Source organism: Bombina bombina, chromosome 7 (assembly GCF_027579735.1).
Source record: "Bombina bombina isolate aBomBom1 chromosome 7, aBomBom1.pri, whole genome shotgun sequence".
Classification (NCBI taxonomy): Eukaryota; Metazoa; Chordata; class Amphibia; order Anura; family Bombinatoridae; genus Bombina; species Bombina bombina.
The window spans coordinates 281,239,978-281,267,595 of record NC_069505.1 but is presented as its reverse complement, the minus strand read 5'-3'; the positions used below and the strand labels follow the sequence as shown (position 1 = coordinate 281,267,595).

The 27,618-nt window shown below is 42.1% G+C and overlaps 1 protein-coding gene across 1 annotated transcript in view; it reads left to right on the top strand.

Annotated features, from left to right (window-relative positions):
* Positions 1-27,618, top strand: part of ITPR1 (inositol 1,4,5-trisphosphate receptor type 1) — a 532,169-nt gene that overhangs the window by 150,640 nt on the left and 353,911 nt on the right. Inside the window, exons 2-3 of the mRNA XM_053689365.1 lie at positions 13,112-13,214; positions 13,294-13,364. Coding sequence (XP_053545340.1) covers positions 13,117-13,214; positions 13,294-13,364 — 169 coding nt within the window. The 5' untranslated portion in view covers positions 13,112-13,116. The remainder of the gene's footprint in view (positions 1-13,111; positions 13,215-13,293; positions 13,365-27,618) is intronic.

Here is a 27,618-nt window from a genome sequence, read left to right as displayed (position 1 = left end):
GCGTCAGTGATGCAAGTGTGTCATTTCCGGATATTGTTGGTGCCCAAAACATTTTCACTTACGTTGTGCATCATACTTGGCGCCAAATTTTTCATTTGTTTTATACCCCATTGCTGTTTGCCTCTTGCCTTTTTCTATGTCAGAGGGCTATGCTGTTAGCATTTTTTCCCATTCCTGAAACTGTCATAAGGAAATTGATAATTTTGCGTTACGTTTTTTCTTTTACATTTTGCAAGATGTCTCAATCTGATCCTGCCTCAGAAGTATCTGTTGGAACTTTGCTGCCTGACATCGGTTCTACCAAAGCTAAGTGCATTTGTTGTAAGATTGTGGAAACTATTTCTCCGAATGTCATTTGTAATAGTTGTCATGATAAACTTTTACATGCAGAGAATGTATCCATCAGTAATAGTACATTGCCAGTTGCAGTTCCTTCAACTTCTAATGTACATGATATACCTATGAATTTTAAAGAATTTGATACTGATTCTATTCAGAAGGTTTTGTCTGCATTTCCGCCTTCTAATAAACGTAAAAGGTCTTTTAAAACTTCTCATAAAGTTGATAAAATTTCAAATGACCGACAACATGATGATTTACCCTTTGAGAAAGCCGTGCTAGACGGCAAAACATGTTAGGGACCCGTTGAGGAGACAATAAACGCTCCTTTTTAACTGCCACCTGAGCCATGTGCTACTATATACCATAAAATAATTTGTTTGAGGAATTTAGTCGGCTACTGAGCCATAAATACAGAGGGCCGTTTGAGAACCGCAAACCAGCTATAGCGTGTCAGCTTGACTGACAATCTGTGTTAACCTCATACGGATGTGTGTGTGTGTTTTGAACCGGACTAGTTCAAGTTTATTCAGAACCGCTGATTATAATCATACGTTCATATAACAGACTTTTCAAAATAAATCTAAAATTGTGAAATCACAAGATATATACTTTGAACTATAACGCTGTGACATTCTCAGACTGACATCTTATATCCATTTAGACATGTTCAATCCAACGTACAGTGAAACGATGTTATGTATTATATAAACAATGTTTCAGGCTGGTGCTAACGTAACAAAATAAGCACAATAAGTGTATCATCAAACAAGCTGATCATAGTCACATGTTTAACGGATTTTTCAAAATAAATTTAAAATCGTGAAATCACAAGATATATGCTTTGAACTATAACGCTGTGACACAATTCTCAGACCGACATCTTATATTCAGTGATACAAATTCAGCCCAACATACAGAGAAACGATGTTGTGTATTATATACCAGACATACAACATAATTTGCTAATTATATAGTTCAGCATTTTGGTCTCTGAGTGTGTTTTTTAATTTTTGTGTTTTTCCTCAAATTTTTAAATTCCATTAAAAGTTAAATTTTACATGAATTGTTCCTATGCTCTCAATTTTGTATTAGATTGGTCAACTTGCATATGACAAGATCACTGCCAGTGATCTTATTCTAGATCATATCTATCCAATTTCCGGAGTGCTATATGTGTAGACATGTTTTAGGAGGTTCTTTCACCCCCTAGAAATTCCTGTTTCAGTTTGTTTTATACACAGCACCCTTTAGCTCTAGATATACTTGAATTACTTTACGGAACTATCAATATATGAGCTTTTGGAAGTTTCAATTAATTCACCAGTAGTGCCATTGGATCCCTCTTTTTCTCCTTGCAAATAGTACATTGCCAGTTGCAGTTCCTTCAACTTCTAATGTACATGATATACCTATGAATTTTAAAGAATTTGTTAGATTCTATTCAGAAGGCTTTGTCTGCATTTCCGCCTTCTAATAAATGTAAAAGGTCTTTTAAAACTTCTCATAAAGTTCATGAAATTTCAAATGACCGACAACATAATGATTTATCCTCCTCTGATGAGGATCTATTTGATTCAGAAGATCCCTTCTCAGCTATTGACACTGACAAATCTACTTATTTATTTAAAATAGAGTATATTCGTTCTTTGTTAAAAGAAGTGTTAATATTGAGGAAGCTAGTCCTCTTGACATTAAGACTAGTAAACGATTAAATGCTGTTTTCTCCAACATAGGTGTGTCCGGTCCACGGCGTCATCCTTACTTGTGGGATATTCTCTTCCCCAACAGGAAATGGCAAAGAGCCCAGCAAAGCTGGTCACATGATCCCTCCTAGGCTCCGCCTACCCCAGTCATTCTCTTTGCCGTTGTACAGGCAACATCTCCACGGAGATGGCTTAGAGTTTTTTAGTGTTTAACTGTAGTTTTTATTATTCAATCAAGAGTTTGTTATTTTAAAATAGTGCTGGTATGTACTATTTACTCTGAAACAGAAAAGAGATGAAGATTTCTGTTTGTAAGAGGAAAATGATTTTAGCAACCGTTACTAAAATCCATGGCTGTTCCACACAGGACTGTTGAGAGGAATTAACTTCAGTTGGGGGAACAGTGAGCAGACTTTTGCTGCTTGAGGTATGACACATTCTAACAAGACGATGTAATGCTGGAAGCTGTCATTTTCCCTATGGGATCCGGTAAGCCATTTTTATTACAGACAGTAAATAAGGGCTTCACAAGGGCTTATTAAGACTGTAGACATTTTCTGGGCTAAATCGATTCATATATAAACATATTTAGCCTTGAGGAATCATTTAATCTGGGTATTTTTGTAAAATAATATCGGCAGGCACTGTTTTAGACACCTTATTCTCTAGGGGCTTTCCCTAATCATAGGCAGAGCCTCATTTTCGCGCCGGTATTGCGCACTTGTTTTTGGGAAGCATGACATGCAGTCGCATGTGTGAGGAGCTCTGATACATAGAAAAGACTTTCTGAAGGCGTCATTTGGTATCGTATTCCCCTTTGGGCTTGGTTGGGTCTCAGCAAAGCAGATACCAGGGACTGTAAAGGGGTTAAAGATAAAAACGGCTCCGGTTCCGTTATTTTAAGGGTTAAAGCTTCCAAATTTGGTGTGCAATACTTTTAAGGCTTTAAGACACTGTGGTGAAATTTTGGTGAATTTTGAACAATTCCTTCATACTTTTTCGCAATTGCAGTAATAAAGTGTGTTCAGTTTAAAATTTAAAGTGACAGTAACGATTTTATTTTAAAACGTTTTTTGTACTTTGTTATCAAGTTTATGCCTGTTTAACATGTCTGAACTACCAGATAGACTGTGTTCTGAATGTGGGGAAGCCAAGGTTCCTTCTCATTTAAATAGATGTGATTTATGTGACACTGAAAATGATGCCCAAGATGATTCCTCAAGTGAGGGGAGTAAGCATGGTACTGCATCATTCCCTCCTTCGTCTACACCAGTCTTGCCCACTCAGGAGGCCCCTAGTACATCTAGCGCGCCAATACTCCTTACTATGCAACAATTAACGGCTGTAATGGATAATTCTATCAAAAACATTTTAGCCAAAATGCCCACTTATCAGCGTAAGCGCGACTGCTCTGTTTTAGATACTGAAGAGCATGAGGACGCTGATGATAATGGTTCTGATATGCCCCTACACCAGTCTGAGGGGGCCAGGGAGGTTTTGTCTGAGGGAGAAATTTCAGATTCAGGGAAAATTTCTCAACAAGCTGAACCCGATGTGATTACATTTAAATTTAAGTTGGAACATCTCCGCGCTCTGCTTAAGGAGGTGTTATCCACTCTGGATGATTGTGAGAATTTGATCATCCCAGAGAAACTATGTAAAATGGACAAGTTCCTAGAGGTCCCGGGGCCCCCAGAAGCTTTTCCTATACCCAAGCGGGTGGCGGACATTGTAAATAAAGAATGGGAAAGGCCCGGTATACCTTTCGTCCCTCCCCCCATATTTAAAAAATTGTTTCCTATGGTCGACCCCAGAAAGGACTTATGGCAGACAGTCCCCAAGGTCGAGGGGGCGGTTTCTACTTTAAACAAACGCACCACTATACCCATAGAAGATAGTTGTGCTTTCAAAGATCCTATGGATAAAAAATTAGAAGGTTTGCTTAAAAAGATGTTTGTTCAGCAAGGTTACCTTCTACAACCAATTTCATGCATTGTCCCTGTCACTACAGCCGCGTGTTTCTGGTTCGATGAGCTAGAAAAGGCGATCGATAGTGATTCTCCTCCTTATGAGGAGATTATGGACAGAATCCGTGCTCTCAAATTGGCTAATTCTTTCACCCTAGACGCCACTTTGCAATTGGCTAGGTTAGCGGCGAAAAATTCTGGGTTTGCTATTGTGGCGCGCAGAGCGCTTTGGTTGAAATCTTGGTCAGCGGATGCGTCTTCCAAGAACAAATTGCTTAACATTCCTTTCAAGGGGAAAACGCTGTTTGGCCCTGACTTGAAAGAGATTATCTCTGATATCACTGGGGGTAAGGGCCACGCCCTTCCTCAGGATAGGTCTTTCAAGGCCAAAAATAAACCTAATTTTCGTCCCTTTCGTAGAAACGGACCAGCCCCAAGTGCTACGTCCTCTAAGCAAGAGGGTAATACTTCTCAAGCCAAGCCAGCCTGGAGACCAATGCAAGGCTGGAACAAGGGAAAGCAGGCCAAGAAACCTGCCACTGCTACCAAGACAGCATGAAATGTTGGCCCCCGATCCGGGACCGGATCTGGTGGGGGGCAGACTCTCTCTCTTCGCTCAGGCTTGGGCAAGAGATGTTCTGGATCCTTGGGCACTAGAAATAGTCTCCCAAGGTTATCTTCTGGAATTCAAGGGGCTTCCCCCAAGGGGGAGGTTCCACAGGTCTCAATTGTCTTCAGACCACATAAAGAGACAGGCATTCTTACATTGTGTAGAAGACCTGTTAAATATGGGAGTGATTCATCCTGTTCCATTAGGAGAACAAGGGATGGGGTTCTACTCCAATCTGTTCGTAGTTCCCAAAAAAGAGGGAACGTTCAGACCAATCTTAGATCTCAAGATCCTAAACAAGTTTCTCAAGGTTCCATCGTTCAAAATGGAAACTATTCGAACAATTCTTCCTTCCATCCAGGAAGGTCAATTCATGACCACGGTGGATTTAAAGGATGCGTATCTACATATTCCTATCCACAAGGAACATCATCGGTTCCTAAGGTTCGCATTCCTGGACAAGCATTACCAGTTCGTGGCACTTCCTTTCGGATTAGCCACTGCTCCAAGGATTTTCACAAAGGTACTAGGGTCCCTTTTAGCGGTACTAAGACCAAGGGGCATTGCAGTAGTACCTTACTTGGACGACATTCTGATTCAAGCGTCGTCCCTTCCTCAAGCAAAGGCTCACACGGACATAGTCCTGGCCTTTCTCAGATCTCACGGATGGAAAGTGAACGTAGAAAAGAGTTCTCTATCTCCGTCAACAAGGGTTCCCTTCTTGGGAACAATAATAGACTCCTTAGAAATGAGGATTTTTCTGACAGAGGCCAGAAAAACAAAACTTCTAAACTCTTGTCAAACACTTCATTCCGTTCCTCTTCCTTCCATAGCGCAGTGCATGGAAGTAATAGGTTTGATGGTAGCGGCAATGGACATAGTTCCTTTTGCGCGCATTCATCTAAGACCATTACAACTGTGCATGCTCAGTCAGTGGAATGGGGACTATACAGACTTGTCTCCGACGATTCAAGTAAATCAGAGGACCAGAGACTCACTCCGTTGGTGGCTGTCCCTGGACAACCTGTCACAAGGGATGACCTTCCGCAGACCAGAGTGGGTCATTGTCACGACCGACGCCAGTCTGATGGGCTGGGGCGCGGTCTGGGGACCCCTGAAAGCTCAGGGTCTTTGGTCTCGGGAAGAATCTCTTCTACCGATAAATATTCTGGAACTGAGAGCGATATTCAATGCTCTCAAGGCTTGGCCTCAGCTAGCAAAGGCCAAGTTCATACGGTTTCAATCAGACAACATGACGACTGTTGCGTACATCAACCATCAGGGGGGAACAAGGAGTTCCCTGGCGATGGAAGAAGTGACCAAAATCATTCATTGGGCGGAGACTCACTCCTGCCACCTGTCTGCAATCCACATTCCAGGGGTGGAAAATTGGGAAGCGGATTTTCTGAGTCGTCAGACATTACATCCGGGGGAGTGGGAACTCCATCCGGAAATCTTTGCCCAAATTACTCAATTGTGGGGCATTCCAGACATGGATCTGATGGCCTCTCGTCAGAACTTCAAGGTTCCTTGCTACGGGTCCAGATCCAGGGATCCCAAGGCGACTCTAGTAGATGCACTAGTAGCACCTTGGACCTTCAAACTAGCTTATGTATTCCCGCCGTTTCCTCTCATCCCCAGGCTGGTAGCCAGGATCAATCAGGAGAGGGCGTCGGTGATCTTGATAGCTCCTGCGTGGCCACGCAGGACTTGGTATGCAGATCTGGTGAATATGTCATCGGCTCCACCATGGAAGCTACCTTTGAGACGAGACCTTCTTGTTCAAGGTCCGTTCGAACATCCGAATCTGGTCTCACTCCAGCTGACTGCTTGGAGATTGAACGCTTGGTCTTATCAAAACGAGGGTTCTCAGATTCTGTTATTGATACTCTTGTTCAGGCCAGAAAGCCTGTAACTAGAAAAATTTACCACAAAATATGGAAAAAATATATCTGTTGGTGTGAATCTAAAGGATTCCCTTGGAACAAGGTAAAGATTCCGAAGATTCTATCCTTTCTTCAAGAAGGATTGGAGAAAGGATTATCTGCAAGTTCCTTGAAGGGACAGATTTCTGCCTTGTCTGTGTTACTTCACAAAAAGCTGGCAGCTGTGCCAGATGTTCAAGCCTTTGTTCAGGCTCTGGTTAGAATCAAGCCTGTTTACAAACCTTTGACTCCTCCTTGGAGTCTCAACTTAGTTCTTTCAGTTCTTCAGGGGGTTCCGTTTGAACCCTTACATTCCGTTGATATTAAGTTATTATCTTGGAAAGTTTTGTTTTTGGTTGCAATTTCTTCTGCTAGAAGAGTTTCAGAATTATCTGCTCTGCAGTGTTCTCCTCCTTATCTGGTTTTCCATGCAGATAAGGTGGTTTTACGTACTAAACCTGGTTTTCTTCTGAAAGTTGTTTCTAACAAAAACATTAACCAGGAGATAGTCGTGCCTTCTTTGTGTCCGAATCCAGTTTCAAAGAAGGAACGTTTGTTGCACAATTTGGATGTTGTTCGCGCTCTAAAATTCTATTTGGATGCTACAAAGGATTTTAGACAAACATCTTCCTTGTTTGTTGTTTATTCTGGTAAAAGGAGAGGTCAAAAAGCAACTTCTACCTCTCTCTCTTTTTGGATTAAAAGCATCATCAGATTGGCTTATGAGACTGCCGGACGGCAGCCTCCTGAAAGAATCACAGCTCATTCCACTAGGGCTGTGGCTTCCACATGGGCCTTCAAGAACGAGGCTTCTGTTGATCAGATATGTAGGGCAGCGACTTGGTCTTCACTGCACACTTTTACCAAATTTTACAAGTTTGATACTTTTGCTTCTTCTGAGGCTATTTTTGGGAGAAAGGTTTTGCAAGCCGTGGTGCCTTCCATTTAGGTGACCTGATTTGCTCCCTCCCTTCATCCGTGTCCTAAAGCTCTGGTATTGGTTCCCACAAGTAAGGATGACGCCGTGGACCGGACACACCTATGTTGGAGAAAACAGAATTTATGTTTACCTGATAAATTACTTTCTCCAACGGTGTGTCCGGTCCACGGCCCGCCCTGGTTTTTAATCAGGTCTGATAATTTATTTTCTTTAACTACAGTCACCACGGTATCATATGGTTTCTCCTATGCAAATATTCCTCCTTTACGTCGGTCGAATGACTGGGGTAGGCGGAGCCTAGGAAGGATCATGTGACCAGCTTTGCTGGGCTCTTTGCCATTTCCTGTTGGGGAAGAGAATATCCCACAAGTAAGGATGACGCCGTGGACCGGACACACCGTTGGAGAAAGTAATTTATCAGGTAAACATAAATTCTGTTTTTAAACCTCCTGTGGTTACTCCCGATGCTATTTCTGATATGATTTCTAAGGAATGGAATAAGCCAGGTACTCCTTTTATTCCTTCAAGGTTTAAAAAATTGTATCCTTCACCAGCAATTTCTATAGAGTTTTGGGAAAAGATCCCCAAGGTTGATGGGGCTATTTCTACTCTTGCTAAACGTACCACTATTCCTATGGAAGATAGTACTTCTTTTAAAGATCCTTTAGATAGGAAACTTGAATCCTATCTAAGGAAAGCCTATTTATATTCAGGTCATCTTCTCAGGCCTGCAATTTCTTTGGCTGATGTTGCGGCTGCATCAACATTTTGGTTGGAGAATTTAGCGCAACAAGAATTAGATTCTGACATATCTAGCATTGTTCGCTTACTGCAACATGCTAATCATTTTATTTGTGATGCCATTTTTTATATCAAAATTGATGTTAGATCCATGTCTTTAGCTATTTTAGCTAGAAGAGCTTTATGGCTTAAATCTTGGAATGCTGATATGACATCTAAGTCTAGATTATTATCTCTTTCTTTCCAAGGTAATAATTTATTTGGCTCTCAGTTGGATTCTATTATTTCAACTGTTACTGGAGGAAAAGGGGTTTTTCTGCCTCAGGATAAAAGACCTAAGGGTAAATCTAAGGCTTCTAATCATTTTCGTTCCTTTTGTCAAAATAAGGAACAAAAATCTAATCCTTCCGCCAAGGAATCTGTTTCCAATTGGAAGCCTTCCTCAAATTAGAATAAATCCAAGCCTTTTAAAAAACCAAAGTCAGCCCTAAGTCCGCATGAATGTGTGGCCCTCATTCCAGATTAAGATTAGGATCCAGATTAAGGTTATTCAAGGATTTTTGGATAAATTATGTCCAAAATCAATGGATTCAGAGCATTGTCTCTCAAGGGTATCGAATAGGATTCAGAGTAAGACCTCCTGTGAGAAGATTCTTTCTCTTGCGTATCCCAGCAAATCCAGTAAAAGCTCAGGCTTTCCTGAAGTGTGTTTCAGACCTGGAGTCTTCAGGGATAATCATGCCAGTTCCTTTTCAGGTACAAGGTCTGGGGTTTTATTCAAATCTATTCATTGTCCCAAAGAAGAAAAATTCATTCAGACCAGTTCTGGATCAGAAAATGTTGAATCGTTATGTAAGAGTACCAACTTTCAAGATGGTGACTATAAGGACTATTCTGCCTTTTGTTCAGCAAGGAGTTATGTCTACAATAGACTTGCAGGATGCATACCTTCATATTCAGATTCATCCAGAACATTATCAGTTCCTGAGATTCTCTTTTCTAGACAAGCCTTACCAATTTGTTGCTCTTCCATTTGGCCTAGCAACAGCTCCAAGAATCGTTTCAAAGGTTCTAGGTGCCCTACTCTCTGTAATCAGAGAGCAGGGTATTGCAGTGTTTCCTTATTTGGACGATATCTTGGTACTAGCTCAGTCTTTACTTTCTGCAGAATCTCACAAGAATCAACTAGTGTTGTTTCTTCAAAAACATGGTTGGAGGATCAATTTACCAAAAAGTTTCTCGATTCCTCAGACAAGGGTCACCTTTTTAGGTTTCCAGATAGATTCAGTGTCCCTGACTCTGTCTCTAACAGACAAGAGACGTTTGAAATTGGTTGCAGCCTGTCGGCACCTTCAGTCTCAGTCATTCCCTTCAGTGGCTATGTGCATGGAAGTTTTAGGCCTCATGACTGCAGCATCAGACACAATTCCTTTTGCTCGGTTTCACATGAGACCTCTCCAGCTTTGTATGCTGAATAAATGGTGCAGGGATTATACAAAGATATCGGTTAATATCCTTAAATCCCAATGTTCGAGACACTCTGACGTGGTGGTTAAATCGCCAGCATTTAGTTCAAGGGGCTTCCTTTGTTCGGCCAACCTGGACTGTGATCACTACAGACGCAAGTCTTTCAAGTTGGGGAGCTGTTTGGGGATCTCTGACATCACAAGGGGTTTGGAAATCTCAAGAGGCGAGATTACCAATCAGTATTTTAGAACTCTGTGCAATTCTCAGAGCTCTTCAGTTTTGGCCTCTGTTGAAGAGAGAACCGTTCATTTGCTTTCAGACAGACAATATCACAACTGTGGCATATGTCAATCATCAGGGTGGGACTCACAGTCCCCAAGCTATGAAAGAAGTATCTCGGATACTTGCTTGGGCAGAATCCAGCTCCTGTCTAATCTCTGCAGTGCATATCCCAGGTGTAGACAATTGGGAGGCGGATTATCTCAGCCGTCAGACTTTACAACCAGAGGAGTGGTCTCTCCATCCAGATGTTTTCTCAGATTGTTCAGATGTGGGGTCTTCCAGAGATATCTCATGGCCTCTCATCTAAACAAGAAACTTCCCAGATACCTGTCCAGGGATGTTCAGGCGGAAGCAGTGGATGCGCTGACACTTCCTTGGTGTTATCATCCTGCTTACATTTTCCCGCCTCTAGTTCTTCTTCCAAGAGTGATATCCAAAATCCTCATGGAACAATTGTTTGTGTTGCTGGTGGCTCCAGCATGGCCACACAGGTTTTGGTATGTGGATCTTGTTCGGATGTCCAGTTGCCAACCTTGGCCACTTCCGTTAAGGCCGGACCTACTGTCTCAAGGTCTGTTTTTCCATCAGGATCTCAAATGATTAAATTTGAAGGTATGGAAATTGAACGCTTAGTACTAAATCATAGAGGTTTCTCTGACTCAGTGATTAATACTATGTTACAAGTTCGTAAATCTGTCTCTAGAAAGATTTATTATCGAGTTTGGAAGACCTACATTTCATGGTGTTCTTTTCATAAATTCTCTTGGCATTCTTTTCGAATTCCCAGAATTTTACAGTTTCTTCAGGATGGTTTGGATAAGGGTTTGTCTGCAAGTTCCTTGAAGGGACAAATCTCTGCTCTTTCAGTTTTATTTCACAGAAAGATTGCTAAACTTCCTGATATTCACTGTTTTGTACAGGCTTTAGTTCGTATTAAGCCAGTCATTAAATCAATTTCTCCTCCTTGGAGTCTTAACTTGGTTTTGAAGGCATTACAGGCTTCTCTGTTTGAGCCTATGCATTCTTTGGACATTAAACCTGTTATTAAGTCAATTTCTCCTCCTTGGAGTTTGAATTTGGTTCTGGGGGCTCTTCAAGCACTTCCGTTTGAACCTAAGCATTCACTGGACATTAAATTACTTTCTTGGAAAGTGTTGTTCCTTTTGGCCATCTCTTCTGCTAGAAGAGTTTCTGAGCTATCTGCTCTTTCTTGTGAATCTCCTTTTCTGATTTTTCATCAGGATAAGGCGGTTTTGCGGACTTCATTTAAATTTTTTCCTAAAGTTGTGAATTCTAACAACATTAGTAGAGAAATTGTTGTCCCTTCTTGTGTCCTAATCCTAAGAATTCTTTGGAAAGATCCTTACATTCTTTGGATGTGGTGAGAGCTTTGAAATATGTTGAAGCTACTAAAGATTTCAGGAAGACTTCTAGTCTGTTATATTTTCTGGTCCTAGGAAAGGTCAGAAGGCCTCTATTTCCTTGGCTTCTTGTTTAAAGCTTTTGTTTCATCAAGCTTATTTGGAGTCGGGTCAGGCCCTGCCTCAGAGAATTACAGCTCATTCTACTAGATCAGTCTCCACTTCGTGGGCTTTTAAGAATGAAGCTTCAGTTGATCAGATTTGCAAAGCAGCAATCTTTGTATACATTTACTAAATTCTACCATTTTGATGTATTTGCTTCTTCAGAAGCAGTCTTTGGTAGAAAAGTTCTTCAGACAGCTGTTTCAGTTTGATTCTTTTGCTGATGTTTTAAGTTTTTCTTTTCATTATGAGAATAACTTTTATTTTGGGTTGTGGGTTATTTTTTCAGCGGAAAATGACTGTTCTTTATTTTTATCCCTCCCTCTTTAGTGACTCTTGAGTGAAGTTCCACAAATTGGGTATTGATATCCCATATGTCACTAGCTCATGGATTCTTGCTAATGAAAGAAAACATAATTTACCTGATAAATTCATTTCTTTCATATTGGCAAGAGTCCATGAGGTCCACCCTTTTTATGGTGGTTATGATTTTTTTTTTGTATAAAGCACAATTCTTTCCAAATTCCTTTGTTGATGCTTTTTACTCCTTTCTTTATCACCCCACTTCTTGGCTATTCGTTAAACTGAATTGTGGGTGTGGTGAGGGGTGTATTTATAGGCATTTTGAGGTTTGGGAAACTTTGCCCCTCCTGGTAGGATTGTATATCCCATATATCACTAGGTCATGGACTCTTGCCAATATGAAAGAAATGAATTTATCAGGTAAATTCTTACATAAATTATGTTTTTTATATCAAGCATAATATTTTTATATACACTGCATTTTATGTTCCTAGTGTAACAAAATGACAATTTTAAAGTGACTCCACAATGAATTTTTTAATTTTTCCGAATATTTCCATCTTATCCATAAAATACAGGGAAACAGTTTTTTTTTTCCCCCATGGTTTCAAAAATTCCAGAAGTTTTACATCTCTACCCAATGCCAAATTCAGTTGGACTTCGTGATGTCTGCATATTAGTTTCAGATCTTCAATATCTGAATGCTTGCCACATCCTAGGTTTAAAACTATTTTTTTAATTTTCTTGGCATCTTGTTGAAAAGCAGGAACGTAGCTTAGGTGTTGGCCCATTTCTGGAGCACTATATGGCAGCAGTTAGCAAGAATGTTATTGTTTAAATACATTTATGCTATAGTGTGTCCAATTCTGAACCTTTTGCAATTCTTATGATTTTGATATGAACTGATCATTGTTATATTTATTCAGAACTCGTGGTGTTTCTAAAGAAAACAATTACCAAAGTTATGAATCTGTGTATATGATTTCTTTCCTCCCTTCCTTTCTCCGTTCCCCTTCCTTTCTCCGTTCCCCTTCCTTTCTCCGTTCCCCTTCCTTTCTCCGTTCCCCTTCCTTTCTCCGTTCCCCTTCCTTTCTCCGTTCCCCTTCCTTTCTCCGTTCCCCTTCCTTTCTCCGTTCCCCTTCCTTTCTCCGTTCCCCTTCCTTTCTCCGTTCCCCTTCCTTTCTCCGTTCCCCTTCCTTTCTCCGTTCCCCTTCCTTTCTCCGTTCCCCTTCCTTATTGATGTCTTCTGTGGGACAGAAGTACCTAAGTTAAAACATTCACCTTTTTTTTCTTTATTTTCTCTTTTAGAAACTATGACTATGGCAGAAAAGATGTCTAGTTTTCTACATGTTGGGGACATTGTGTCACTCTATGCCGAAGGTTCTGTCAATGGATTTATCAGCACTTTGGGGTAAGATTATACTATATTTCAGGCCACAGATGTTTGAACAAAGCAGAACCAGTTTTAATTAATTTATTTAATATTCTAGTTTGGTGGATGACCGGTGTGTTGTGCAGCCAGAGGCCGGTGATCTCAATAACCCACCCAAAAAGTTCAGAGGTGAGCAGAGTTTGGTTATATTTTTGGCTGTGCAGGTTTTTTGTACACGAAAAACTTTATCCTTCCAAGCCTCTTGATTTATTTTCTTCCATGCTCCTTATGAGGCCCTCACCTCTCCTCCCCTCTTCCTGGGCTCCTTCCAATGTATCTGGGTTTCCCTGCGGCCATTTCCTGCTAATGTAAGCAGACAATTGTGTTTTGGACAGGCTGAGTGGGATTCTCCTCTCTCTCTCTCCTTACACAGGGGAAGGGTGGGGGGGATCTGTACAGTTTCCTGGGTTGCTCTAACATATTTATCTTTCAGATCTGTGTTTACTAGTGAGCTGATAACTTGTGTACGCTTTCACGCTCTGACTATAGCTTTATCCATTTTTGTTTTCATCCAGATTGGAGCAGTTTGCAAATCAAATGTTTCCTTCCTATCCCTTATCTAAAGAGTTTGCTATCAAAGATTTTATCGCAATTCATTTTGTTTACAGGGTTTACTGGTGAATTAATAATACTGCAACAGGGAGAGAGAAGTGAATAGGCTGAATCATTTGATTAAAGAACCTTTACATACAATACAATATAATCGAATAATAATGCAATAGCACTTACTATGATTTGTTCATGAGCAGATTATTTTTTTTTCTGACAAATTTCAAAATTTCCTTTTAATGGCTCCCCTTTATTATGTGACAGCCATCAGCCAATCCGAGTCATATGAACATTGGTCTCTTGCACATGCTCAGTAGGCTGTGCACAATATGACAATGGAAGTAAATTGGAAAGCCTCTTTAAAGGGACATTGTACACAGTCTTTCTTTGCATAAATGTTTTGTAGATGATCCATTTATATAGCCCACCTTGGAGTGTTTTGTAACAATGTATAGTTTTGCTTATATTTTTTTTTATAACCAAGCCCCAAAATATCAGATGTAGACTGAAGTCTACAGATTCCTGCTGCTCCTCTTTGTGTAATCTGTCTTTTTATATGCAGTTGAGGGTCTGCTCTTCCTGCTTTCTCAGCCCTTTTCACTGGGTGTCTGTGCATATTCTGATTTATAGTAGTGTTTATTACATGCAGTGATACACAGATAATGCATTCTGTTTAATGTCCCTTTTAATGATTGGATTGATACTATATGCAAGTATTTATCACCGGGGATTAGATTACGCCTCTCTCGGGGTTCAGCTGTATACTTGGATACACTTATATTGCAGCTAATTGCATTACATGATAAAAGCACCTTTGTTTGGATAGCAGATTAACAAACTAATAAAAAAATTTAAGGACAATTTATTATGTAGAAGGGTTACAAAATAGTCTTATGTAATCAAATATGTTTAAAGGGGCACTTGGTAAATAAATATAATGCATAATGTTAAAATAAAAATGTACCTAAACGTCAGGCATATTTATGTGTACATCTCTTAACGGCAACCAAAGCAGCAATAGCCAAGTCATGGAAATGTAAGACATCTCCAAGCTGGCCCATAATACTAAATTTGATGGCTTACATTTATGGAAAAAAGTATATTCTACAACCTAAACAAATCAGACTTATTTGAACTTGCCTGGGCAGATTGGGGTTCACGCTATGACACTACCTGGACACCTAATATCACGACTAGCCCATGATGTTCAATTCTAGATTGGCCCTTACCTTTTCTACTCTGGTTCATTCCCTTTCCCCTCCTCCCCTCCCACTCCACCTCTTCCCCTTTACCTTTCCCACTCTTCCTTACTTTTCCTAAATTATCATCAGGTCTTATCACTATGTACAACGTATATGTGATATTTGTTTATTATTTGTATTGAACACATACTTGAGCTCTAGGGGCCTGCGTGCCCCAAGTACCTTTGTTCATAGTGATTTTTCTATCAGATTGTTACTTTTGAATCAAAAGTTTTTGAAACTAAAAAAAAAAAAAAATATATAAATTTAAACTCCCACTTCCTGACACTGTTTGCTAATGCGATTTCAACCTCTGTTGGGTATCCATGATCAACATAAAGGTTCTTCAACCAATCGGATAAAAGAAAATCTGTGTGCATCATTTTATTATCTCTCTTAAAAACTCATAATCTAAGCAGATTTAAAGGGAATTTAAAATCCATCTGCCAACTGATGAACAGACACCTGAGTGTTCATAAGAAATATTTTTTTTCTGTTCTTAATATATTTTTGCTAATAAATTAAGAAAACTATTTAAAATGGAAGAACATCTAGATCAGGGGTATCAAGCTAATCGTATCTGGGGGCCATTGGCCAAATGCTTTTCTCACAAGGGGGCCACATGAACAGAGTGAGTGCTCTGTAATTGGATATACTAGAAACTGGAAGTGAAATTTACATTAAAGGGACAGTCTACAATAGAATTATTGTTTTTAAAGATAGATAATCCCTTCATTACCCATTCCCCAGTTATATTAATATACTTTTTACCTCTGTGATTACATTGTATCTAAGCATCTTCTGACAGCCCCCTGATCACATGACTATTATCTATTGACTTGCAGTTAGTACTGTGTTGTGCTAACTCTTAAATAACTTACCGTGGCTGAACAGTGTTATCTATATGGCCCACATGGACTATCAGTCTATTGTTGTGAAAAGCAATTTAAAAAGCATGTGATTAACAGGCAGCCTTCTAGTCTTAGAAATTAGCAAATTGAGCTTATAAAGGTTTAGTTTCAACTAAGAATACCAAGAGAACAGTGTTCCCTCTAATGCCAGTTTTGTGAGCATCCCAGCAGTGAACCAGTTAATAAGGGAACCACCGCAGTCCGGATTGTGTATTGTTTGCTAATTGCTCTAATTAACTGTGTTACTGCTGGGCTATTACTCTTTCAGGATTTTTCGGCGGAGACAGCAGCGAGGAAGATAATTATGGCCCCTTTCTGTACGAAGTTTATTAATGCCAAATTCCAAGCAAGATTAGTCTACCCGGCTAATATTCTTGAGATAAATGGTACTACACAAGTAATGAATGATGCAGAATCAGCCCAGGCCTTATGCAAGGAACTCAAAATAAGTTAATAAGAAGTGAGGGACTTCGTAATCCAAGTTAAAAATAAATAAAGATGGCGTCTGGACCACACCAGGGTATTCTTTTTTTTTTTTTCCCCTTTTTTTCTACACCCCCGTACCCCGTCCTCTTCTTTTGGTTATCTAGGAATCCGTTATGTCTTATCTATTTCCTACATAGGATTAAGAGTAGGATCTGTTATTATATACAATTAAAGAAAAATGAGTAAGGTAAATATTCTATTCTGGAATGTAGGGGGATTACTTCCCCCATTAAAAGGAAGTTAATTTTAAAACATCTAAGCTCATTTTACGAGACCCACCTAAAGCCTGAAGAAGCGTTAAAATTAAAATCCAAGGGGGGCGGAGCTAACTGCCGTGCAGCCTAGTCGCACTTACTAAGAGCTCCGGACTTTTTAGGCATAGCAAGTCTGCAAAAATATAGTTTTAGCTGCTTATCCTACAGAATTTGTGAAATATCCTCCCGAGATCGATACTAGGTGTCCCCTACCTGGATCGGAGAGAAGAGTGCTACTGCAGCAGGGAGGAAAATCCTCTTTACATTCCGCCAGGGCACTGGTGACTGGCGGCCATTTGCTTTATACTCCGGAGGGTCGGGGCCCCGCTCCGGAGTAGTTGTGTAGCACACACGGCTTGAGGAAAGGAGAAGAGTTACACTGAGCAGACCTGCTCCTAGTGAAAACGGACCAACACTGCTGACAGCGGGATTCAGCTACTGCCCATTACCACACGCCGCACTAGGAGACTGGACCCACCACGCCTTTGGAGTGTAAAGACCTGAGAGGGGAACGGAGGGGCGATTGAAACAGTCGGGGCCAGCTGAGAGGGTCGGGACCCTGCCATAAACGCCAGCCTGGTTTGGCGCGAAGCGCGGCCATCTTTGCCGTGAACACTAGGTAAGAAGAATCACTCATTCTTGGGAATTAAACATACCTGCCTAAACAGTAAGCACTATAGTAGCTTACGCAGGAGTTCTGGGACCCATCAGTGGCACCTGGGGTGGTTTGGAGGCCCCGGTAAGCGGCAGATACCCTCAGACACTAAGGTAGGCCCATTTGAGCAGCAGGACCACTTAGGGGGAGAAAATAAGGTTTGTAACTTGGTCCTAGTCTGCCTTCTACCTTAGATAAAGCTAACGCCACACAGGTATTACAGGGCTACTACCAGAGATAGCTTTGGGCCAAACACGCTGCAAGGGAAATTATTGCAGGACTCTATTGCTATCCTAGGGACCGGGGCAATTGCTAATCAAAAACTAACAGATTACCACTAATATATCCCTGCAAGTGACTCTGGCCCCTAAGCCACCGGCACTGTTAGTCTCCTTAAACGGACTATATTTTCAGCCACCAACATATCAAGCACCACTCACTTGCTGTACCAAGATTACCCTGCACTTCATGATGGCTGGATGCAGGGAACTGACCACTCACATACTGGGCAGCCCATGGACACTACATTGCCTATTTGAGCCGAGCAAACATTCCTGAGGACTTCCCTGAAACAAGGGATACTACATTAGTTGGTCACCTAGCCCTCTTACCCTCCCCCTGCTCGCCCTGAGGATAAACATTAACCGGGCTACACCTCACTAACTTGCCTGAAGGGTCCCAGGAACTACCCAATCTGACTCACACAGACCCACTTGCAGCCCCATAGGGCTAGAAAAGATTGTTTGACTTTGAGATTTTTAGCAACATAGGCTCTTGTATTGTCTCAGACTCATTCTGATCACTTCTGGTCTCTCACTGGAAAGCAGGCCTCCATCTAGCACAGTGCACAAGTGAAGCTCTCTTCTATCACCCTTGAGAATCAGCATATTTTGTTTTACTCTATCACTGAGACCTGACCACAAAGCAAAGTTGTCAAGCATCCATAGTCCCAACATATTTCATCTGGGGTCACTTCTCACCACTATATATAGTATACCAGTTGTATGGACATTACAGGTACTGATTTTCAACTTGGTGTCACAGCTGCTGCGTCAGCTCAGGTGTCCCTGAACTTCTTGCACAGGGTGTAGTGTCTTTGATTTAATTTGCTGTTTCTTTTTTGCAGATTTACTCTTATGGTGCACACCCCACATAGGGCTAGCACATCATCTCATAACACTGATAACTCAGCTTCACATTACTACTAACCTAGTCTAACTCTGATACACAACCCTCATTTCTGCCATTACTGTGGAGAATACTGATCTTGATGTGGAATCTGGGCCACGATATCAGGCCGGACCAGATTCTATAAACACTTCTCGCCACACACTCACATAGTCCAGTCTTTCCAAGTTTACATTCATACATAATACACTTAGATTTCACCAGCATAACAAAGCACAGATCTACATAGCCCTATCTTGGCATCTACTGCCCGCACTTAGACTCTAAGGCGTACACTTTATAACAGCCCAGTGCATAACTAGTACAAGACACTGGTAATATCAACGCCTAGGAGTTAGGACTCTATAGAGCTCATATTAACCTGTCACGTAGTCTTAGCTTTTTTGCTTTTTTTTTTTCTGTTAAGGTGCAGCAATAAATCCCGGGCATCGGATCTGCTACTATATTGGTCTGACATATACCTAATTTTTACCACACTACCGGTTTGTCTATCTGTTCTTATTGCCATTGGTTGCCACTCCCTCACCTCCCCGCTCCCACTTGGCTTGCCTGAGTGGGTCACTACCACTTGCCCTCTCCTTTCCTTCGGGTCGTATCCTCCTTATCCCCGAGGTGAGGGACCAGGGTTAAGTCACTGCATATACGTATCTATGTCTAAAATGTGAGTGTAACTATTCTTAAGGTACTCGCTCTGCATTCTTTAGAGTGATGTTTTAACCTTTGTATGTGATATGACTCTTTAACCCTATTTTTTATCAGCAGAATAAGTACAACCCCTTGCAAACATATCTGAGCTTCTGGGTCCAGAGTGCCTTGTCTCTATACTATTGAACAGTATGCTGCACTTGGGTAGGAAGCCTCTTAAGTCTATTTCAAAATCCAAAAAGACAGTCTATGACCACTTCACACAGCAACCTAAGGTCCCAGACATGGAACCTCAAGGAGAGTTGAGTGATCCGGACTCGCAAGATGAAGAGTCCCAGTCTAGTGCTCAATCCGCATCTGCATCACAACACTACATTACCGAGAAGTCCCTAAAGAAGTTGCTGGCCTCACAAACTAAATTCATCACGCAGGAAATTCAGCGCAGTTCAGCAGAGCTTAAAAAAGAGATCTCGGAGATCGGAGAAAGGGTAGATGCCCTAGAAAGGAAACAAGACGACGTGGTGGTGGATCAATCTAATCTACTGGCCTATTCGGAGAGTCTGGCTGACCAAATTTCTCAACTGGAACTTAAGGTGGCGGAGGTAGAGGACAAATCCAGGCGCAATAACATCAGATTCCGTGGTATTCCAGAATCAGTAGCGCCATCCGACCTTCAAGACTTCCTGAGAGAACGGTATCACTCTTTAATTGGCAGCCCAGAGGGCCTGGCAGCCACTATGGAGCGGGCACACAGGGCACTGCGCTCTAGAAATGTGGCTCAAGATAAACCACGGGGTGTAATAGTGTGCTTCCATAGTTTTCTGTATAAGGACAGGCTGATGCAGGCAGCCTTCAAGAAACCAACTCTGAGCGAGAGATTCCAAGATATCCAGCTCCTACCTGACCTCTCAGCTCACACATTACAACAGAGGCGCCATTACCAATCTGTCACCCTAACTTTGAGGAAGAACAACATCAAGTATAGATGGGGATTTCCAACTCGCCTTATCATCACCAAAGATAATCAAAATTTTGTGGCCACAACTCTGAACCAGGGTCTAGCACTTCTCACTAACTGGGGCCTTAGACCTGAACCGCCTCCCCAAAGGGACCCTCCCTACCCTAAGCTGCGGGCCTCAGCCCCAGAGTGGACTGTCAATGATCAAAGAGCCAAACGGTTAAAACTACCCCAGTCCACAGCTGTTTCTTAACTTCTGGGACTTGCCCTCTTCAGTCATGAGGCAGGGCGACTGTTACTTATATTTATAGCCACTTGGTGGCCCTCTGTTTGTTTGATTTGTGGTTTTATGTTTGCAACACCTATTGACTATGTTCCGTTTAAGATTATACTGTTGATTTTTGTATTTTTACCATTTAGCAAATTACTCTATACAAACTCAATGTTAATTAATATTACAGCAACTAATTATAGCAGAGCGGGACTGCTCTATATGATGCCCCTAACTTTCTGTACCTTAGATTAACTACCTCTTCTGTTCCGTCCCCACATAGAAGTCCACTCTAGGACTCCTCGAGGTGGACAATTTCGACCACACTTTTGAGCGCTTTTCCTAGTGCTCTACTTCCCCCTCCCACCCCCTCCCTACCCCCTTTAACCTTCCTCTTATTTTGTCCTCCCCTTGATCCACAACACAGTCCAAGTCTCCAGCAAGGGACCCTTCACTGCACCTCTCCTTTTAGCTATGTCCACCATTAGGCTTATGACACACAATGTAAGAGGCCTTAATTCACCCCATAAACGTAGCTTACTACTTAGGACGCTGAAACACCACAACCCAGATGTGGTATTCCTTCAGGAGACCCACTGGCTGGACAGGGAACCTCTTAGGCTCATCTCTAAGTCCTATACCCATGTTGAAACCGCTTCTTTCACGAAAAAAGCCAGGGGTGTAGCGATACTGTTACACAAGCGTCTGGCCTTTGAAAGCATTCAAGTCATCAGAGACCCTCAGGCCAGATTTATTATCCTTATTTGTAAAATAAACCACGTCACATATACCCTAGTATCCGTCTATCTCCCGAATACCAAGCAACCACGATACCTCACACATTCTCCATGCTCTTTCCCAAGTTCAACAGGGGAGAGTCCTTATAGCGGGTGACTTTAACATGGTCTGGGACCACTTATTGGACAGAAGATCTAAATCTCTTGACTTAACGCCCACCCCAGCAAAACAACTTTCACACAGTTTTAGACAAATGATGTCGGCCTCGGTTCTTTATGACATATGGAGAGCCTTACATCCTAAGGACTACGACTACACCCACTTCTTGCACCCCCATAAGCTATACTCACGGCTTGACTACATCTTCTCCACAGCTGACTCCTTAGACTTAGTTCAGAACACCAAAATCTCCCTTTGTGCCTGGTCTGATCACGACCTAGTACAGGCCGATATAATCTCCTCAAACACTACTCACAATAGACCAAAATGGAGATTGCCCCACCAGATTTTAGAGGACATACCCTTTAGAGAGGAACTACATAAGGATATTGCCCAATTTATACAAACTAATGACAACCTCACGGTCAGGGACGACACATTATGGGGCGCGGCTAAAGCTACAATCAGAGGCCTCCTTATTACTAAACAAGCGCATCTCAGAAAACAGGCAGGTCTCACTCTCTCACAAGCCCACATTAAGTTGCGACAACTAGAGGCATGCAACAGAAGTACATTCACAGCAGAGACCACATCTCAAATTATCGAGATTAAAGATCACATTTCTAGGATTGAATTACGCAGAACTCAAATCAACCTCACCAAGCTTAAGCACTTATTTTACTTCAAAGGCAACAAAGCTGATACCCTATTGGCAAACAAGATTAGGAACAGACTAGGGGCCTCTCGAATTCATTCCATACGTTCAGCAGGTTCTCTCCTCCAGATCCCGTCCCAGATAGGCAAGGCGTTTGCCGATTACTATGCCAAGCTTTATAACATAGCTACTACCGAGCCTCCTAGATCTTCCCCTCAGGAGGTTCTGGAAACTTACCTCAAGACAATGTCGCTCCCTATACTCGCCTCTGAACAAAGAGATGCTCTGAGCTCTCCCTTCTCTCTACAAGAGGTCTTGAGAGTTATTAGGAACGCAAAGTCCTTTAAGTCCCCGGGTCCTGACGGCTACCCGGCGCATTTTTACAAGGCTTATGCTCAGGAACTTGCCCCGTTGCTTCTGAAATTCTATAATCTGGCTAGAGAGGAGGGCCACTTTAAGAGTGAATTCCTAGAAGCCAGTATTGTCACCATCCTGAAACCGGACAAAGATCCATCGCTTTGCGCGAGTTACAGACCCATCTCTTTGATAAATATGGACATCAAGTTTTATTCAAAGATACTCGCCAATCGTCTTGCTAAGTTACTTCCTTCTCTTATCGACTCGGACCAGGTGGGATTTGTCCCCCTCCGAGAAGGTCCAGATAACACAAGACGCCTCCTCAACATACTCTCCTCTGCCTCGCGTCTTCGTAGGCCGCTGGCGGTCATCTCTCTGGATGCCGAGAAGGCGTTCGACCGGGTTAGGTGGTGTTATCTCTGGGCAGTCCTTAAGAGATTTCATTTTCCCCCTGATTTCATAACGGCCATTCAAGCCCTATACTCCACTCCTACTGCCTCTGTGTGCGGTTTGGGTTTTCGTTCTTCTCTCTTTCCTGTTACAAATGGCACCAGACAGGGGTGCCCCCTCTCGCCACTCTTGTTTGCCCTCTCCATAGAACCCTTGGCTGAGCAGATCAGAACTGATCCCCAAATAAGGGGAGTCACCTTGTCGGGTACTGTGCATAAAATTGCACTCTTCGCTGACGATGTAACTTTGTTCCTTTCACACTCTGATCAAGCGATACCTAGGCTCCTCGATACACTCACCACCTTCGGGGCCCACTCCTACTACAAGCTGAATTTATCTAAAACACAAGTGTATACGCAGGGTTTTACGAAGGCACAATTAGTTTCCCTTACTGAGTCTTATAGATTTGACTGGACTGAACACTCTGTCCTACACTTGGGTGTCAGGATCTCTAGTAGCTTTCCCCAAATAATAAAAGACAACTATCTCCCTCTCTTAACTTCCCTCCACTCTTTGCGGAAGGACTGGAATCTTCAACATGTCTCCTGGTTAGGTAGGATCACGCTGTTGAAAATGTCTTTCCTTCCCAGGCTGACATACCTATTCCGCTGCCTGCCTATTAAGATACCGAGGCACTTGCTCCTTCAATTCCAAAGTGGGTTCACCAAATTTATCTGGTTAGGTAAACCCCCTAGAGTCGCGCACAGAGTACTTCAACTTCCCAAATCTTTGGGAGGTATAGCTTCACCTTCAGTGATGCGGTATTATGAGGGTGCTATGCTTACCCATGTGTCTCAATGGGGGGTGAAGTCTTCGGATGCCAAATGGAAATCTATTGAACAGGCTTCGCTGCCTTTCCAAATTGCCTTAAGGGACCTAATTTGGACCCCGCCACATTGTCGTAGGGAGCTTGCCCTAACCAACCCTGTGGTATGCGAATGCCTCAGCTTTTGGGACAGAATACGGCATCATCCCCATGTGGCCCCGCATCCTTCCCCGGTCGCTTCCATAGCAGGCCTCTTGTCTGGCCTCCAGGACTCTCACCCCAACAAGTGGATCTAATTGGGAATCCACAATATAGCGGACCTCTGGTCCACGTCCCCTCGAGACTTTTAAACAATTAACGCAGATAGGGGCCGAGGCTCAGGTCCCATCGTACCTATCTTTTGAATATCAGAGGATTAAGAGTTTTTTAAGCAGCTGGGGGTTTAAGCCCACCTTGGACAGGCCTTTGACTCTCTGGGAGTCCATCTGGACAAGAGGGGATAGGTTGTGTAGGCCTCTCTGTCCATTATATGTTACTAGGGGGATCTCAAGACCAGGAGACCCCTTCCCATCTTTCCCGATGGGAGACGCTGACGGGTAGACACGCTTCCCCGAAGGAGTGGGAGCAAGCTTTTTCCCTGACCCAGAAAGCCATACATTGCACTACGTTATATGAAACTTATTTCAAACTCCTCACTCATTGGTACTACGTACCCACTAAGTTGGCGAAAATATTTCCAGAAGTGTCCCCCAAATGCTGGAGGAACTGTGGCCTCAGGGGTAACACACTACATATATGGTGGGAGTGTCCCGTGATCCAGCCTCTATGGTTAAAAGGCTTTTCGGTCCTACAGGGCATGGGTATTGGGCTTCCCAGGCTAGCTGACTCAGCCCTCCTTCACTTAAATCTACACTCACTACCTAAAAACCATGCGTATATCTGTATTTACTTATTCATGACTATAAAGTACTCTGTTGCATGCTCCTGGAAGTAGGAACGAGCCCCAAGCTGGGCGATGATCTGTAATAATATGGCATACATTTATACAATGGAAAGAGATATCTTCCACAAATTTAAATAAATCTGACCTGTTTGAAATGATTTGGGCTGACTGGAAGGAGTCTCAAAATACAGACTGGAGGCCTAACGCAACTGCCCAAGATACATAGCCCCACGCACATACACCCCCTTACGACAGTAGACTATCTCACATAAACATATTCTTCTGGATGGCCCTCAACCCTCTCTCCATACCCTCTTTCATACCACTTCCCCCTCCTACCATACCTTCCCCCCTCTACCCTCCTCTCTTCCTCCTTAGAAAACCTGTTGTATGATCAGCCATTAAGACCCCCTCCCCCCCTGATCTCAGACTTGTCAGCCATGAATCAAGGCTCGACAGGTCATATTTGTTCACAGTAATTTGTAAGTGTTATAAGTGTTAAAATTTTGTTTTTATTCATGAGACGCAGACCCCCACTTGTCATTCTTGTAAACTTTATATTGCCGGATTGGAGCTGCGTCTCCTTGGTTTCTGTATATTTTTTTTATTACTACCAATAAAAATTTATTAAACCAAAAAAAATAAAAAAAATAAAATAAAAAAAAATTAAAATCCAAATGGGTGGGGAATATAATCACCATTTTGTGGGAGAAAAAGAGGGTGGCGATCTTATTTCATAAGAGTTTGCAGTGTGATATTTTGTCTCAAGACATAGATTCTCAAGGAAGATATCTTATATTGGAGGTAGTTATACAGGATGTAAAAATGATTTTATGCAATGTTTATGGTCCAAATAAATCAAATAAAGGATTCTGGGATAGGTTAAAAATTAAAATAGTCAGATAGTAGCCGGAGCCAGGGGGCCCCAGGGAGGTGCGCTAGTAAGGTCAGAGAACAAGTCCCAGATTGCGGCAGCACTCAACAGAGGAAATGAAGATGACTAGTCCTGTAAAAAACACAGAAACAGAGGCACAAGATAGAGCAGTATCGTCTGGACAAGCAGCAGAACAATATGAACACAAATCTTGTGGAGATCTACTCGCAGGGGAAGCGGCACCAACAAAGTGCCTAACATAGCATATCGGGTCTGTTTAAGCGTCGCCCGACAGACACTCCCCAGGATATAAACAATCGGGTAATCCACAATCCGCACGATCCACTCCGATATGGGTGGCCAGCCAACTCAGGGGGTGTGGGAGAACAAACCAGCTCCGGATAGGTTACCAGGAGGGTGTGACGAACAGACAGTCATCAGATATGTGGTTAGTAAGCAAAAAGTCCCGTCTCAGGGCAAAATGAGAGCAAATAGGAGCCAAACGAGTCGGCAAGTAAAAATTATTAGTCCAAAATAAAAACAGCAACGCGTTTCTCAGATATAGACTAGCCGTTTCATTAGGCTATTAAACAGAGAGACTGTGTTAACTCAAAGGCTGACAGTGTCCCCATTAGGGGAAGGGTAAGCAGTAATCCTAGTGTTATCAGAGGTTTTTACTAGCTTGCATAAAGGGTTCATTTTTTGTGGGCACTCAGTTTATTTGAATTTGGGACAAACATTTTTGTGTCTGGGAGTAATGTTTTCTGTTTTATGGGACATTTGCTTGAGGGTTCTTTGGGGTTGTTTATAACCCACATGGCTTTCAGGCAGGGTTTGTTAGTTTTGTGTAGGCCCCAGCAAGCGTCAAGCAACTTTTCCTGAGTCTTCTGAGGGACTAATTGAAGCTTTAAGCCCCATATAATTGCTTCCTAAGGGCAGGTAGGGCCACAACAGAGCCGTGGCAAGGTGCTAACAGGGGTTTTAACCGGTTTTAGACATTTTTCAATCCTTTTTTTTCATTTGGGGGTTTATTGCTTATTAACTTATGGATCCTTCTAAAGCTTAGTGGGTACACTGTTAAAATTTCAGAAAAATTGAAGCAATTTTAACCTTTTTTGCAGTTTGTGCATGCCTTTTTTTTTCTCTTAAAGGCACAGTACCGTTTTTGCAAATTGTTTTTTTCATTAAATAAAGTTTTCCTTGCTTGCTTTATTACTAGTCTGTTAAACATGTCTGACACTGAGGAAACTCATTGTTCAATTTGTTTAGAAGCCATTGTGGAACCCCCTCTTAGAATGTGTCCCACTTGTACTGATATGTCTAAATTGCAAACAGCATATTTTGACTTATAAAAGTTTGGCATTAGATGATTCTCAGACAGAAGGAAATCAGGTTTTGCCATCTAGTTCTCCCCAAGTGTCACAACCAGTAACACCCGCACAAGTGACGCCGAGTACTTCTAGTGCGTCTAATTCTTTCACCTTGCAAGATATGGCTTCAATTATGAAAACTACCCTCACAGAGGTTTTATCTAAGCTGCCTGGGTTGCAAGGGAAGCGCAGTATCTCTGGGTTAAGAACAAATGCTGAGCTTTCTGACGCTTTAGTTGCCGTATCCGATATTCCCTCACAATGTTCTGAGGTAGGGATGAGGGATTTGCTGTCTGAGGGAGAGATTTCTGATTCAGGAAAGATGTTCTCTCAGACAGATTCAGATATGACGGCATTTAAATTTAAGCTAGAGCACCTCCGCTTATTGCTCAGGGAGGTTTTAACTACTTTGGATGATTGTGACCCTATTGTCGTTCCAGAGAAAGTGTAAAATAGACAAATATTTAGAGGTTCCTGTTTACACTGATGTGTTTCCGGTCCCTAAGAGGATTTCGGACATTGTTACTAGGAGTGGGATAAACCAGGTATTCCGTTCTCACCCCCTCCTGTTTTTAAGAAAATGTCTCCCATTTCTGACACCATAAAGGACTCATGGCAGATGGTCCCTAAGGTGGAGGGAGCTATTTCTACCCTGGCTAAGCGTACAACTATACCTATTGAAGACAGTTGTGCTTTCATTGATCCTATGGATAATAATTTAGATGGTCTCCTGAAGAAAATTTTTGTTCATTAAGGTTTTCTTCTTCAACCTATAGCATGCGTTGTTCCTGTAACCACTGCAACTGCCTTTTGGTTTGAGGCTCTAGAAGACCCTATTCGGACCTGCATTGAAAGAGATCATTACTGGAGGGAAGGGTCATACCCTCCCTCAGGATAAGTCAAATAAGACAAG